Genomic DNA, 16318 nt, shown 5'->3' with positions numbered 1-16318 from the left:
CTCGGAGGTAACCAGGTCCGATGCCATGGAGCGTTTTAAAGGTGGTAACTAACACCTTAAAACGCACTCGGAAGATCACTGGTAACCAGTGCAGCTCGCGCAGGAGCGGTGTTACATGGGAGCGACGAGTCCCTCCCAACACCGCCCGCGCGGCCGCATTCTGGACCAGTTGAAGTCTCCGGGTGCTCCTCAAAGGGAGTCCCATGTAGAGGGCATTGCAGTAGTCCAGGCGGGAGGTGACGAGAGCTTGAGTGACCGTGCGCAGAGCGTCCCGGTCCAGAAAAGGACGCAACTGGTGGATCAGGCGAACCTGATAAAACGCCCCCCTGGTCCTTGATACTCTCTTGAGGTTAGTTATGTCCTGCAGACATTTCATGACCCAGCTACATGTAATTATGAATGCTAGAAGAGAATGAGGATTTGTGGAGGAGGAGGAGGAGGAGGAGGAGGAGGACGATGACAACGACGACAACGACAACGACAACGACAACGACAAAGGAAGGCAAAGGAGGATGAAGGAGGAGGAGGAGGACTCTAAGGTCCTTGGTGCTCTCCATGCTTGGCTGCTTTTTGTAGACATTTCATTACCCAAACAGGGAACATGATCAGAGCTGTATCAGTGCTGTAATAGTACTACTTCCCCCCTCCCTTCCAGCACTGATGATGTTACCTAGTTGGGTCACCAAAGGGGCTAAACAATGCCCCCATTTCTGCTAGTCAAACCAGTTCACGGGGGTCCAGCTCTTTGTTACTTACCCCCTGGTTGTTACACTTGGAAACATCGCAATCGTAATTCAAAACTTTCATCTCCTCACACGCTCGGTTTATGCATATCTGGAAACAGAAAAGCGTCAGAAGGGATTGAGCGAGAGATCCATCGATGGGTTACACCAGGGGTAGGCAACCTTGGCTCTTTTATGACTGGTGGACTTCAACTCCCAGAATTCCTCAGCCGGCCAAACTGGGCCCCTTTAAGACTGGTGGACTGGGAGTTGAAGTCCACCAGTCTTAAAGGGGGCCAAGGTCGGAGGCCCCTGGCACAGAACACGGAGGGACACTGGAGTGCCAGCCATTCTCTCCTCTCCTGGCAAAGCCGACTCCGTTCCGGGCTCGCTGTCCACGTCGTGTCCCTCCGCCCTCTCCCCACCCGGACCCTCCCTCATCTGACCTTGCGGGGACCACAGGAAGAGCCCTCTTTCGTTGCTCCGGCATCGTTCCCATCGTCCTGCTGGGCAGAGATGATACTCCAGCACAGCACTTCTTCGACGGGCGTCTGGAGGATGGAGAAGCCCGGGGGAATTCTGGGAATTTTATGGACGTTAGTGCACTGGAGCCTTCCACAAGACACATCTCTGAGAAGAAAGACAAGCAGGCAGGGAGAAGAGATCCTTGAAGACCCCCCCATGGGCTTCTGGTGGCTTTTGGAGGGAGCAAAACCCTGTCTGGGTCGGGAGCTGATCTTCAGGTTGGGAAAAAAGGAACTAGACTTCCTTCTGCACCTAGATCAGTGGTTCTCAACCTTTTTAATGCCGCGACCCCAACCGGTCGTAAGTCGAGGACTAAACCGGTTGTAAGTCGAGGACTAAACCGGTCGTAAGTCGAGGACTACCCAACCGGTCGTAAGTCGAGGACTTTCTCTGCCCGGGAGTGCCGTGCATGCGTGGTTCCGCCCCCTGCGCCGGCCGAGGCGTAGCTGGCAAGCGGCAGAGACAGAGCAGGCCGACCACCAGCTGGCCCAGCCCAAGGGAGGTAAGGCACCCGCCGGAAAAGGGGGACAAAATGGCGGACAAAAAAAATGGCGGACAAAAAAAATGGCAGACAGCCTTGCTTGGTGACCCCCGTGAAATGGTCGATCGACCCCAAATGGGGTCCCGACCCACAGGTTGAGAACCACTGACCTAGATGGAGCCTAAAAGGAAAGTTCTCCCATCTCTAGCCGGAAATACGGAGGAGGAACGAACTTAGCAGCTGGAGAACCTAAATCGGTACTTTTCAACCTTGGCAACTTTAAGATGGGTGGACTTCAACTCCCAGAATTCCCCAGCCAGGACATGTGGCCTTCAACTCCCAGAATTCCCCAGGCACCATGAGTGGACTTCAGCTCCCAGAATTCCCCAGCCAGGACATGTGGCCTTCAACTCCCAGAATTTCCCAGCCAGCATGGGTGGACTTCAGCTCCCAGAATTCCCCAGCCAGGACATGTGGCCTTCAACTCCCAGAATTCCCCAGGCACCATGAGTGGACTTCAGCTCCCAGGATTCCCCAGCCAGCATGGGTGGCCTTCAACTCCCAGAATTCCCCTGGCACCATGAGTGGACTTCAAAAACTCCCCAGGGAGCCTGGGTGGACGTCAGCTCCCAGAATTCCCCAGCCAGCATGCAACCGTTCGTCTTAAAAACAGAATACTGGAAGGGACCTTGGAGGTCATCTAGTCCAACCCCCTGCTCGAGCAGGAGACCCTACACCATTTTAGACAAGTGGCTAGTGATGGAGAAGGAAGGAAGGAAGGATAACAGAATAACAGAGTTGAAAGGGATCTTGGAGGTCTTCTAGTCCAGCCCCCTGCTCAAGTAAGAGACCCTCTACCATTCCAGACAAGTGGCTGTCCAGTCTCTTCTTAAAAGCCTCCAGTGATGGAGAAGGTAGGTAGGTAGGTAGGTAGGTAGGTAGGTAGGTAGGAAGGAAGGAAGGAAGGAAGGAAGGAAGGAAGGAAAGAAAGAAGGAAGGAAGGAAACCAGAATAACAGAATAACAGAGTTGGAAGGGAGCTTGGAGGTCATCTAGTTCAACCCCCCTGCTCAGGCAGGAGACCCTATACCATTCCAGACAAATGGCTGCCCAGCCTCTCCTTGAAAACCTCCAGTGTTGCAGCATCCACAACTTCTGGAGGCAGGTAGTTCCACTGGTTAATTCTTCTAACCATCAAACCCTCTTTCGCCCTTCTGATGTGCCTTCCATGCAAGCAAGGAGCTTGCTAGTTGGGGCTGCTTTCTCCTTCCCGTAGGAGTCAACAAAGGCACTTACTTTTCTCGGCATTTCCTGTAGCCGGATCTATCCTGGCCGCAGTTTCCGGTCCGGTCGCCTTGTAAATTCACCTCCTTGTAGCAACTGAACGGAGCAGGTTTTGCAGCTAAAGATTTGGAGGTTGGGGAGGGGGTAGAAGAAGGGGGGGGAGTAAAAAGTCAAGAGCAAGATGGAGCTGGACCCCCCCCCCCCATTGAGGCAGAGGTTCACTGAAGGCTTATTAATGATTAGATCACCTTTATTGTCATTTTATTCCTGTGGGCACAACGGCACACCTTAAAAATGAAATTTAGCTGCTTGCTCTCCAAGGGCACACGTACATCACACACATTTAAAACATACTATATACAACATATGCATAGACCTACACCCTTACGTGTAAGTAACATATTCTTATGCGTTTGTAAGGTTTATACAGATGATACTGATTTATCTGTAAGCATTTACATCTATAATATATCCATAATTTAACTCTACAGTGTCTACAAATGTGTAGATTTAATATAGATTTATATATAGAAATATATTTATATTTCTGGCTCAGAAACCAGGAGAAGGGGAGTTCTAGCCCCGCCTTAGGCATGAAAGCCAGCTGGTTGACTCAGGGCCAATCATCAGGAGACGGTGAGTTCTAGTCCCGCCTTAGGCATAAAAGCCGGCTGGGTGACTTTGGACCAATCACCAGGAGACGGTGAGTTCTAGTCCCACCTTAGGCAGAAAAGCCGGCTGGGTGACTTTGGGCCAATCACCAGGAGGCGGTGAGTTCTAGTCCCGCCTTAGGCATGAAAGCCAGCTGGGTGACTTTGGGCCAATCACCAGGAGGCGGTGAGTTCTAGTCCCGCCTTAGGCATAAAAGCCGGCTGGGTGACTTTGGACCAATCACCAGGAGACGGTGAGTTCTAGTCCCACCTTAGGTAGAAAAGCCAGCTGGGTGACTTGGGCCAATCACCAGGAGACGGTGAGTTCTAATCCCACCTTAGGTAGAAAAGCCAGCTGGGTGACTTTGGGCCAATCACCAGGAGACAGGGAGTTCTAGTCCCGCCTTAGGCATGAAAGCCAGCTGGGTGACTTTGGGCCAATCACCAGGAGGCGGTGAGTTCTAGTCCCGCCTTAGGCATGAAAGCCAGCTGGGTGACTTGGGCCAATCGCCAGGAGACGGTGAGTTCTAGTCCCGCCTTAGGCATGAAAGCCAGCTGGGCAAACCTGGAGGATGAAAACAAGCCTTGAATGCTTGGGATGGGCTGGCACCGCCCCATCCAAATGCCAGCCGGACCAAACCCTGCTTAGCTACCTTGAGGGCCTGGAACCACTACCACCCCCCTCTGCCATCCCCATCAGCTGCATCTCCATTTTGCTCCGCATGCCTTTGCCGAAGAACGTCTGGCAGTGCCGGCGGATGTCCAAGCAGACGCCCGAATAGCAGGTGCTGTCGAGGCCGCAGGGCATCCCGTTTTGCTTGAAGACATCTGGGGGGCAGGTTTCCGAGGTCCCCGAACAGTATTCATCCAGATCACAATCAGAGAGGGCTTCCCGGCACACCGTCCCTTCTGTTAGCAACTATGGCGAAGAGAGAGAGAGAGAGAGACGGAGCTCAAACGTCGCTCCTGCCAGGCTGACGTGCAGCCCTGGGGCTCGTGGGAATCTGGAGGGCATCCGCTCTGTGCCCAAAAACGGAAAGATGCCTCCATTCCCATAATGGAGGAAGGGCTGCAAAAGCTGCCGGAGTTAGCATATAGTAATAATAATAATAATAATAATAATAATAATAATAGTAATAGTAATAATAATAGTAATAATAATAGTAATAATAATAATAATAGTAGTAGTAGTAGTAATAATAATAGTAATCATCATCATCATCATCATCATCTCATCATCATCATCATCATCATCATCATCCCAAAACAACTGGAGCACCACTTGGACACCATCCTCGGCATTGACAAATTCGCCATCAGTCAATTGCAAAAGGCGGCCTTACTAGGAACCGCTTCCATCCTGCGATGAGATCTGTGATACCGTCAAACATCCACATCTGCCTATCCCAGGTCCTTGGAAAAAAATGCCAAATCCAGTCTGAACATCTGGCTGACTGTGTGATTAATAATAATAATAATAATAATAATAATAATAATTAATAATAATAATTAATAATAATTAATAATAATAATAATAATAATAATAATAATAATAATAATAATAATAATAATAATAATAATAATAATAATAATAATAATAATATAATGATAATGATGTTGGAAGGGATCTTGGAGGTCATCTAGTCCAACCCCCTGCTCAGGCAGGAAACCCTATACCATTTCAGACAAATGGCTGTCCAGTCTCCTCTTAAAAACTTCCAGTGTTGGAGCATTCACCGCTTCTGGAGGCAGGTGGTTCCACTGGTTAATTGTTCTCACTGTCACGAAATCCCTCCTTAGTTCCAGGTTGCTTCTCTCCTTGATGAGTTTCCATCCGTTGCTTCTTGTTCTGCCTTCAGGTGCTTTGGAGAATAGCTTGACTGCCTCTTCTTTGGGGCAGCCCCTGAGATACTGGAAGACTGCTATCCTGTGCCCCCTCGTCCTTCTCTTCATTAAACTAGACATACCCAATTCCAGCAACCGTTCCTTATATGCTTTAGCCTCCAGTCCCCTAATCATCTTTGTTGCTCTTCTCTGCACTCTTTCTAGAGTCTCAGCATCTTTTTTACATCGTGGTGACCAAAACTGGATGCAGCATTCCAAATGTGGCCTTACCAAGGCCTTGTAAATTGGTATTAACACTTCATGTGATCTTGATTCTATCCCTCTGTTAATGGGATAAAAACCCACCACTCCCAGCTCCATGGGGTCAGCTGCCCCATAGCCACCTTTCTGTCTGGCTCTGCTCTTCAATAAACGACCACCTTCTTTCTAAAGCAGTCTGCGTTTTGTTTCTTCCCGGCTTGGACTGGACCCCGACGAAGATTTTTCTTTCAACAACGTGAATAAGTTGTAAGTTGAGGACTACCAGAAAATATGAGCTTGTCACACAAAGGCCACAACGGGCTACTTGGGCTGGGCATCGTGATCCAAGGGCAGTCATCACCATCACGGCGTGACGTTGTGGCTGGCCACTTGCCATTTTATCCTGGTTTGTTGCAGACTCGGAGGCATATAAGTCGACGGCGATGGAAAGCAGCAAAGGATCAAAGGGGCCGTTTGTCCCCTGGAGGTGGGCTTGGTCCCAGGGAGACCCTCCCGGCCCCAAATAGCCCCCAAAGAGGGCAGAACCAAGACCTTACCTTGCACTCTTGACAACAGGATCCCTGAAGACAGGTGGCGCCGGGTTTCATTTGGCAATCCTCTTGACAGCAGTCGTTGATTATGCATGTCTGCTAGGAAGATGGAGGAGGGGGCAATTGATCACGCTTGGGGGTTTGGACCAGCCACCAGGCCCAGCTGCAGGACCCCCACCGAACGCTCCCCAGTCCCCAAACTGGCCAAAAGTCAGAAAGGAAATCAGAGAGATCCCCGTCTCCTTCCTGTGTAGGACCGATGAAATCTTGGCCCACCTTCTCCAAAGCTGGAAGCCTCCAGAGATGTTGGGCACCAGAGGCCAGGTGTCCCCAGTGGGTTCTTGGTTGTGCTGGGGGTGAATTTGGGTACTTGTGGACCAGCACGTCTGGAGGAGACCAGGATGGAGAGCAGGATTTGATTTTTGACCTGATCTTTCACAGATCTCTCACAGATGGATGCAAAAGAAGCTGGTTGGTGGTCTGTCAGAGATCTCTAGGATGGTGTTCCACAACCTTGACAAGTTCAAGATGCGTGGACCTCAACACCCTGAATTCAACTTCAAGATGTGTGGACTTCAACTCCCAGAATTCAACTTCAAGATGTGTGGACTTCAACTCCCAGAATTCAACTTTAAGATGCGTGGACTTCAACTCCCAGAATTCTCATCTCCCAGAATTCAACCTTAAGATGTGTGGACTTCCACTCCCAGAATTAAACTTTAAGATCTGTGGACTGGCTGAGGAATTCTGGGAGTGGAGGTCCACACATCTTAAGGTTGCCAAGGATGGGAAACCTTGGCTTATAGGATAACAGAACTTGGAAGGGACCTTGGAGGTCTTCTAGTCCAACCCCCTGCTCAGGCAAGAAACCCTATATCAGGGGGCTGGATGCGTCATGGCAAAACCATGCCCACCCCATTGCTGGCAGTGGGAAAAAAGTCACGATATGTTACGTGAGGTTGCAAGTTTGACACCCCTGCCCTATACCATTCCAGACAAAAAATGGCTGTCCAGTCTCCTCTTAAAAACTTCCAGTGTTGGAACATTCACAGCCTCTGGAGGCAGGTTGTTCCACTGGTTAATTGTTCTAAATGTCAGGAAATTTCTCCTTAGTTCTAGGTTGCTTCTCTCCTTGACTAGTTTCCATCCGTTGCTTCTTGTCCTGCCTTCAGGCGCTTTGGAGAAGAGCTTGACTCCCTCTTCTTTGGGGCAGCCCCTGAGATACTGGAAGACTGCTATCATGTCCCCCCTTGTCCTTCTCTTCATTAAACTGGACATACCCAATTTCAGCAACCGTTCCTTATGTATGTTTTAGTCTGCAGTCCCCTAATCATCTTTGTTGCTCTTCTCTGTACTCTTTCTAGAGTCTCAGAATCTTTTTTACATCAAGGTGACCAAAACTGGATGCAGTATTCCAAGTGTGGCCTTACCAAGGCCTTGTAAAGTGGTATTAACACTTCACGTGATCTTGATTCTATCCCTCTGTTAATGCAGCCTAGCACTGTGTTGGCCTTTTTGGCAGCTGCAGCACACGGCTGGCTCCTATTTAAGGGATTGTCCACTAGGACTCCGAGGTCCCTCTCACAGTTACTACTATTGAGCAAGGGGCCACCTATACCAGGGGTAGGCAACCTTGGCTCTTTTATGACTCGTGGACTTCAACTCCCAGAATTCCTCAGCCAGCATGGGGAAAACTGACCCCTTCATGACTCGTGGACTTCATCTCCCAGAATTCCTGAGCCAGCATGGGGGAACTATGGCCCCTTCATGACTCGTGGACTTCATCTCCCAGAATTCCTGAGCCAGCCTGGCTCAGCTTGGAAACCTCTCCCTTTCCCCTCAGCATGGCTGGCTGAGGAATTCTGGGAGTTGAAGTCCAGAAGTCCTAAAAGGGGCCAAGTTTGAAGACCCCTGATCTATACTCTACCTGTGCATTTGGTTTTTCTTGCCTAAATGTAGAAGCTGCCTTTTTCCACCCTTGAATTCCATTTTGTTAGATAGCGCCCACATGAAGCGCGTTGTCCTGAAGGCAGAGGCACTCACCTCGTCCGTGCCGCAGTCGCACTGCTCTCCGTCCTCCACAACGCCGTTGCCGCACGTCTTTTTCGGGGTGACGTCTTTGGGCCAGTTGAGGAAGCAGTTCCTGCCTGGGCCCTGCAGGAACGCGAAGTAGGTCTCTTTGCTGCAGTTGCTCAGCGCGTAGCGTTCTCTGCAACGAGAGAGAGGGCCCGTGACTTGCAGGCCGTCCTCATGTTACAACCGTTCGTTCAGCGACCGTGTGTGGTTACAACGGCGCCGAAAAAACGTGACTCGCACTTACGACCGTTGCGGTGTCCCCCCGGGATCACGCGATCAAAATTCGGAGGCTTTGTTTTTTGTAAATTTGTATTGATTTTCTAATATGACATTTAAATACTTGAAAGCAAACGTGGCGGCTGGGTATAATAATAATAATAATAATAATTAATAATAATTAACAATAAATAATAATAATAATAATAATAATAATAATAATAATAATAATATAAAAAAGTTGGAAGGGACCTTGGAGGTCATCTAGTCCAACCCCCTGCTCCATTACACATAGATATCATTAGTACAGATCTCAAACTGTTACAATCCCCATTCCCTCTCTTTCTCCCTTAATATCGACTGCCTCCTGTTTTAACTAATACAATTTAATTAATTAATTTTAATTATTTAATTAATTTAATTTAATTAATGATAAAGTTGGAAGGGACAATTGGAGATCATCTAGTCCGACCCCCTGCTCTTGTACATCTTGTTCTGTCAATCAAATAAAAGGTAACTTTCTAACCCTTTATCCATAATTTTAAGTCAACATATATCTTAATTGTTTTAACTTTCAGTCCTTAGACAATCGATGACCGAATCAGTTTTTCTCAATTTTAATTTCCCATTAGTATTTAAATTTAACGTTTAATAATGATCATTGCCACACTTCAAATGAGCCCCAATTCCTTTATCACCGTACCTCCCAAAGTCTAATATTCAGGATACACATCTTATCTATGCAGGTTCTCACCATCTACATCAACAAATTAATAATAATAATAATAATAATAATAATAACAACAACAACAGCAACAGCAACAGCAATAATAATAATAATAATAATAAAGTTGGAAGGGAGATTGGAGGTCATCTAGTCCAACTCTCTGCTCAGGCAGGAAACCCTATACCATTTCGGACAAATGGCTGTCCAGTCTCTTCTTAAAAACTTCCAGTGTTGGAGCATTCACAGCTTCTGGAGGCAGGTGGTTCCACGTGTTAATTGTTCTGATAACTTTCAGGTACTTTAAAATCTTAAATTTATTAACCAAAAATTTCTCTTATTTCCACATTTAATACTTCCTCTCTCTTCCTCTTTATATCTACTATCTCATATTTAGAACTAATAAAAAAAATTTCTCCTTGCTGCTAGACTTGGCAACTGACATGTACTTAGGACGGTTGCAGTGTCCAGGGGTCACTTGATTCCCTTTTGCGAACTTCTGGTGAGCAACGTCAATAGGGGAAACCGGATCCACTTAACGACCGTGTTACAGAGAGTCCCTTATAACCGTTCGTTTAACGACCGTTCAAAGTTACGACCGCACTGAAAAACGGGGACTTAAGGCCATTTTTCACATTTATGACCCTCGAAGTGTCCCCGGGGTCACGTGATCAAAATTCGGGCGCTTGGCAACTGACTCATAGTTACGACGGTCGCATCGTCCCAGGGTGTGTGTGTCACGTGCTCCCCTTTTGCGACCTTCTGACGAGCAAAGTCAACGGGGGAAGCCGGATTCGCTTAACGACCGTGCTATTAACTTAATATCTGCAAGGAGAAACTTCCTGACAGTTAGAACAATTAACCAGTGGAACCACCTGCCTCCAGAAGCTCTGAATGCTCCAACACTGGAGGTTTTTAAGAAGAGACTGGACAGCCATTTGTCCGAAATGGTATAGGGTTTCCTGCCTGAGCAGGGGGTTGGACTAGATGACCTCCAAGGTCCCTTCCAACTTTATTATTATTATTGTTATTGTTATTGTTATTGTTATTGTTATTGTTATTGTTATTGTTACTGTTATTGTTATTGTTGTTATGAAATGGTATAGGGTCTCCTGCCTGAGCCAGGGGTTGGACTAGATGACCTCTAAGGTCCCTTCCAACTTTATTTTTATTATTATTATTGTTATTGTTATTGTTATTGTTATTGTTATTGTTGTTATGAAATGGTATAGGGTCTCCTGCCTGAGCCGGGGGTTGGACTAGATGACCTCTAAGGTCCCTTCCAACTTTATTATTATTATTATTATTATTATTATTATTATTATTATTATTATTATTATTATTGTTGTTGTTGTTGTTGTTGTTGTTATTGTTATTGTTATTGTTATTGTTATTATTAAGTCATTCACTTAAAAACGCTGGCGAGCAAGGTCGTAAAATGGGGCGAAACTCATTCCACAAACGTCTCATTTAGCAAAAAATCTGGGGCTCGGTTGTAGCCGTAAGCTGAAGACTACCTGTAGTAACTTAACAACTTGCAGTGATTCCCTTAACGACCGTGGCAACGAAGGTCGCAAAACGGGGCGAAACTCACTTAACCCCAGTCTTAGTTGGCGTGGGAAAATTTGGGGGGGGCTACTCACGCCGTGGCCGCATGCATGAGGCAGTGGCCGGCTTGGGTGGTGGAGTTGCATCCACAGGGCCGTCCGTCCGCCCGTGGCAGGTCATCGTGGGCGAAGCCGAGGGCGTGGCCCAGCTGGTGCGCAGCGGAGACCCCGACGTCCGTGGCAGACGGAGAAATCTGGGCCCGGCAGGGCAGGGAAAGGGAGGGAAGAGGAGGCGGTGAAGCAGACCCAAGTGGAATCCCAGAATGGCAGGATCCTAGGACTGGGAGGTACCCTGGAGGTCATCTAGTCCAACCCCCTGCTCAAGACAGGAGAGCTTATGCCATCCTGGTCAAAGGGTTCTCCGATCTTTTCTTGACAACCTCCAACGATGGAGCAGCCACGACTCCAGGAGGGTTCCCTTTTTTGCACAGCTATTCACCTCTACCATCTTTCTCTCTTTCTCTCTCTTTCTTTCTCTCTTATTTCTTCCCCTCTCTCTTTTTCTCTCCCCTTCTCTCTCTTTCTCTCTATCTATTTCTCTCTTCCCCCTCTTTCTTTCTGTCTCCTCCACTCTCTTTCTCTCTCTTTATCTATTTCTCTCTCCCCTGTCTCCTTCTCTCTCTCCCTTTCTTTCTTCTCTCTTTCTCCCTCTCTCTCTGTCCCTGTCTTTTTCTCTCTCCCTTTATCTATTTCTCTCTCCCCCTCTCTTTCTCCCAACTGTCTCTCCTTATCTCTCTCTCTTTATCTATTTCTCTCTCCCCCTCTCTCCTCTCTCTCTCCCTTTCTCTCTCCCTCTCTCCCTTTATCTATTTCTCTCTCCCCCTCTCTCCCCCTCTCTTTCTCTTTCTTTCTCTTTCCTCTCTGTCTCTGTCTCTCTTTCTCTCTCCCTTTATCTATTTCTCTCTCCCCCTCTCTCCCCCTCTCTCTTTCTCTTTCTTTCTCTTTCCCTCTCTGTCTCTCTGTCTCTTTCTCTCTCTCCCTTTCTCTATTTCTCTCTCCCCCTCTCTCCTTCTCTCTCTCTCTCTCTCTCTCTCTCTCTCTTCTTTTTTTTTTCCCTATCTCTCGCTGGGGAATTCTGGGAGTTGAAGTCCACAAAGCTTACAGTGGCCATATTTGGAGAGCCTTGATCTATATAGCAAGGTGCCAGGGATCTGCCTGGCCCAGTCTGAGCCCCCCACCCACCCTTCGCCTCGCGCGCCCCTTTCCTTACTTTGGCCACAGAAACCGAGACCTGGTTCTGAAGACACTCGGGCAACTTCCACGTCTTTGCGAACGTGTCGTCTTGAGCCACATTCCTGCAAGGCAGAAAACACCCAGTTCGACTCAGACGTTCCAACGTTTTGGCTGTTTTTAAGTTTTCCACTGGCTTTTATCGTCTTAACCTGATTTTAAATATCCGAATTGAAATGCAGGCAGTCCTCGACTTACGACAGTTCATTTCAACCCGCTGGGAAAAGGGACTTACGACCCTTTTTCACACTTAGGACAGCTGCAGCATCCTCCGTGGGGGTCACATGACGCTTGGCAACTGGCTCGTATTTATGACGGTCAGAGTGTCAAGGATTCCCTGAATGTACGAGCCGGACAACGGGGAGTATTGTGACCCCAATTGCTGGGGTCCTCCAAGGAAGAGGAGGACCCCAAGATTTATGTCTCTCCCGCAGCAAACTCCGCATTCTCACGTGAATAAGGTGGCGTGGTCGAAGTGGGTCTGGCGCTGAAGCTCAGAATTGGCATAGTGCTGAAACACTTGCACCCTTTCCCCAAACTGTTTGCTGAGGGGCAGGTGGTCCTTTTCTGTCCACACCTCCATGCCCGTCAGGACTACGTGGAGTCCGATGTCACTGTACACCTGCAAGGGGAAAGGTAGGAGTGGCCATCCTCTTACCTGCAAGGTGAGTCACACTGGAGATGGATGCCTTACAGCAGGCGTGGGGAACAAGGGCCCTTGGATGACCTGCGGACTTCAACTCCCAGAATTCCTGAGCCAGCTGTGATATGGATGGATGGATAGATGGATAGATAATAGATAGAGATAAATATGGTATAATAGATGATAGACATGATAGATATTTAGATGAGATATAGATAGATAGATAGATAGATAGATAGATAGATAGATAGATAGATGATAGATAGATAGATAGATAGATAGATAGTGATAAATATGGCATGATAGATGATAGACATAAGATAGATATTTAGATGAGATATAAATAGCTAGCTAGCTAGCTATAGATAGATAGATAGATGATTGATAGATAGATAGATAGATAGATAGATAGATAGATAGATAGATAGATAGATAGATGATAGATAGATAGATAAATATGGCATGATAGATGATAGACATAAGATAGATATTTAGATGAGAGATTAGGTAGATAGATAGATAGATAGATAGATAGATAGATAGATAGATAGATAGATAGATAGATAGATAGATAGATAGATAGATAGATAGATAGATAGATAGATAGATAGATATGGCATGATAGATGATAGACATAAGATAGATATTTAGATGAGAGATATAGATAGATAGATAGATAGATAGATAGATAGATAGATAGATAGATAGATAGATAGATAGATAGATAGATATGGCATGATAGATGATAGATAGATATTTAGATGAGAGATATAGATAGATAGATAGATAGATAGATAGATAGATAGATAGATAGATAGATAGATAGATAGATAGATAGATAGATAGATAGATATGGGATGATAGATGATAGACATAAGATAGATATTTAGATGAGAGATATAGCTAGCTAGCTAGCTACATATAGATATAGATGAGATAGAGATAGATAGATAGAGAGAGAGAGAGAGAGAGAGAGATGGATAGAGATAAATATGGCATGATAGATGATAGATATTAGATATTTAGATGAGAGATATAGCTAGCTAGCTAGATATAGATGATAGATAGATAGAGATGGATATACGTATCTAGAGAGTTAAATATGGCATGATAGATATTAGACTATGATAGATATTTAGATGACAGATGATAGATAATATAGATGATATATAATAGATATATAGATATAGATATATAGATATATGGATATGGATGGAGGGAGGGATGGATGCCCCTGGAGTTCTGGGTGCTCAGTTGTTGGAGGTCTTCAAGAAAATATCAGACAGCCATTTGCCCAGGATGGCATAGTCTCATGCCTTGGGCAGGGGGCTGGACTAGAAGACCTCCAAGGTCCCTTCCCGCCCTCGGATTCTAGGATTTACTTACATGGTGAACCACCGAGAGAATCTGAAGCACCATCAGCATCTCTTGAGTGACATTCTGCTTGGCCCACTGGAACTGAGGACGGAGGAGAGAAGGGCCTTCGCAGGGGTGCTGTGTACACACCCACCCTGCCAGACTCCTTGCGTGGGTCTTTCGGGACCCCCGGGACAGCGGCTCTCTTCCAGACCGACCCCCCTTCTTCCTGGGGCTTCCCTCGTTCCCAGTCTCTGGTTCCAGATCTCCCCCCCCTCACCCGCCCATTCGGGGCCTTTCATTGGGAGGGGGATACTTAAAGAACAGGCAGTCCTCGACTTGCACTCATTTAGTGGCCATTTGAAGTTGCAACCGTTCGAAGCAAGGCGGTCGCTAAGCGAGTTCTGCCCCTTTTAATGACCTTCCTTGCCATCGTTCTTAAGCGAATCAATGCAGAGGTGGAGCGGCCCAGACGGTTGTTAAGCGAATCTGGCTTCCCCCATTTTGACTTTGCTGGTCAGAAGAGGGTCACATGACACGCACACACCCCGGGCTAATGCAACCGTCGTAACTACGAGTCAGTTGCCAAGGATCCGAATTTCGATCACGTGGCCACGGGGACGCTGCAAAATAATGTGCAAAATAATGTGCAAAACGGGTCACCAGTCTCTTTTTTTGGCGCCTGTTGTAACTTCAAACGGTCACTAAACCAACGGGTTACAAATTGAGGACTACCTGCTTGTGGGGGCTTTTCGTTTTTACTTCTCGTGGAAAGTTGTCCAGGAGAACATTATTTTGGCCATGGACGAGAGATTTTGGGCCGTCATGGAGGACACTTTTTGTGCCCTTCTATTAAATGATTGATAATGGGGGAGCATATTAGTTGAACTAATAAATAAAAAATATAAATATTAGGGTGGGAAGGGAGCACCAATTAGTTCCCGGCAATCTGAAGGCGAAAACTTTTACGCCAAAAAGATGAAACGGGCATCACCGTGGCAAAGCAGCTACTCTGCCCCTTGTGTGCATGTTTCCTAATGTGGCACACACGGAGGAGAATTTGAACTGAACACAACTGCACATTGGGGCAAAACCTCTGGACTCTCCAGATGTGGGGTCTGAGTGTCCTGCTGGTTGCCGAGTCTGTGATAGTAGAAGTGAGAACTGATTGGAAGGGCTAAATGATAACCTCGGTCACATTGAGATGTGTGGATTTCAACTCCCAGAATTCAACTTCAAGATGGGTGGACTTCCACTCCCAGAATTCAACTTTAAGGTGGGTGGACTTCAACTCCCAGAATTCAACTTTAAGATGGGTGGACTTCAACTCCCAGAATTCAACTTCAAGATGGGTGGACTTCCACTCCCAGAATTCAACTTTAAGGTGGGTGGACTTCAACTCCCAGAATTCAACTTTAAGATGGGTGGACTTCCACTCCCAGAATTCAACTTTAAGGTGTATGGACTGGCTGAGGAATTCTGGGAGTTGAAGCCTGCCCATCTTAAAGTGGTGGCGTTTGAGAACCATTGGGCTACAGAGTAGTAGAGCAGAACAGGAGGAAGGAGCCAAAAGCCGGATCAATGTCCTGCAGCTGCTTCTGGAGAGGCTAACCGGGATCTAACCTGGTTAACCTATGGTGGTTGCTTACCACAGAATGGTCACAAACGGCAAAGTATTCCAGGTATCTCGATGGCGCGTTCTTCCCAGGGAAATGTGGCTGAAAGGAAAGTAGAGACCTCAGCGGTGGGAGGCAAAAGAAAGGTGACTTGGGGACAATCACCAGGAGACGGTGAGTTCTAGTCCTGCCTCAGGCCTGAAAGCAGCTGGGTGACTTTGGGCCAATCGCCAGGAGACGGTGAATTCTAGTCCTACCTCAGGCGTGAAAACTGGCTGGGTGACATTGGGCCAATCGCCAGGAGACAGTGAGTTCTAGTCCCGCCTCAGGCGTGAAAACTGACTGGGTGACTTTGGGCCAATCGCCAGGAGACGGTGAGTTCTAGTCCTGCCTCAGGCGTGAAAACTGACTGGGTGACATTGGGCCAATCGCCAGGAGACGGTGAATTCTAGTCCCGCCTCAGGCGTGAAAACTGACTGGGTGACATTGGGCCAATCTCCAGGAGACGGTGAGTTCTAGTCCTGCCTCAGGCCTGAAAGCAGCTGGGTGACTT

At 47.2% G+C, this 16318-nt stretch overlaps 1 protein-coding gene across 1 annotated transcript in view; it reads right to left on the bottom strand.

The window, feature by feature from the left end:
• The window catches only part of LOC114922541 (disintegrin and metalloproteinase domain-containing protein 9-like), a 32393-nt gene that overhangs the window by 7479 nt on the left and 8596 nt on the right, over positions 1-16318 (bottom strand). The window contains exons 6-15 of the mRNA XM_029284049.1: positions 15799-15867; positions 14180-14251; positions 12603-12772; positions 12131-12215; positions 10957-11114; positions 8341-8506; positions 6304-6396; positions 4315-4580; positions 1169-1352; positions 757-834 (exon numbers count right to left, since the gene is read on the bottom strand). Of these exons, the coding sequence (XP_029139882.1) occupies positions 757-834; positions 1169-1352; positions 4315-4580; positions 6304-6396; positions 8341-8506; positions 10957-11114; positions 12131-12215; positions 12603-12772; positions 14180-14251; positions 15799-15867 (1341 nt within the window). The remainder of the gene's footprint in view (positions 1-756; positions 835-1168; positions 1353-4314; positions 4581-6303; positions 6397-8340; positions 8507-10956; positions 11115-12130; positions 12216-12602; positions 12773-14179; positions 14252-15798; positions 15868-16318) is intronic.

Source organism: Protobothrops mucrosquamatus, unplaced genomic scaffold, assembly GCF_001527695.2.
Source record: "Protobothrops mucrosquamatus isolate PMUCROS unplaced genomic scaffold, P.Mucros_1.0 scaffold344, whole genome shotgun sequence".
Taxonomy (NCBI): Eukaryota; Metazoa; Chordata; class Lepidosauria; order Squamata; family Viperidae; genus Protobothrops; species Protobothrops mucrosquamatus.
The sequence above is the reverse complement of the archived record's forward strand: the minus strand, read 5'-3'. Positions and strand labels throughout refer to the sequence as shown.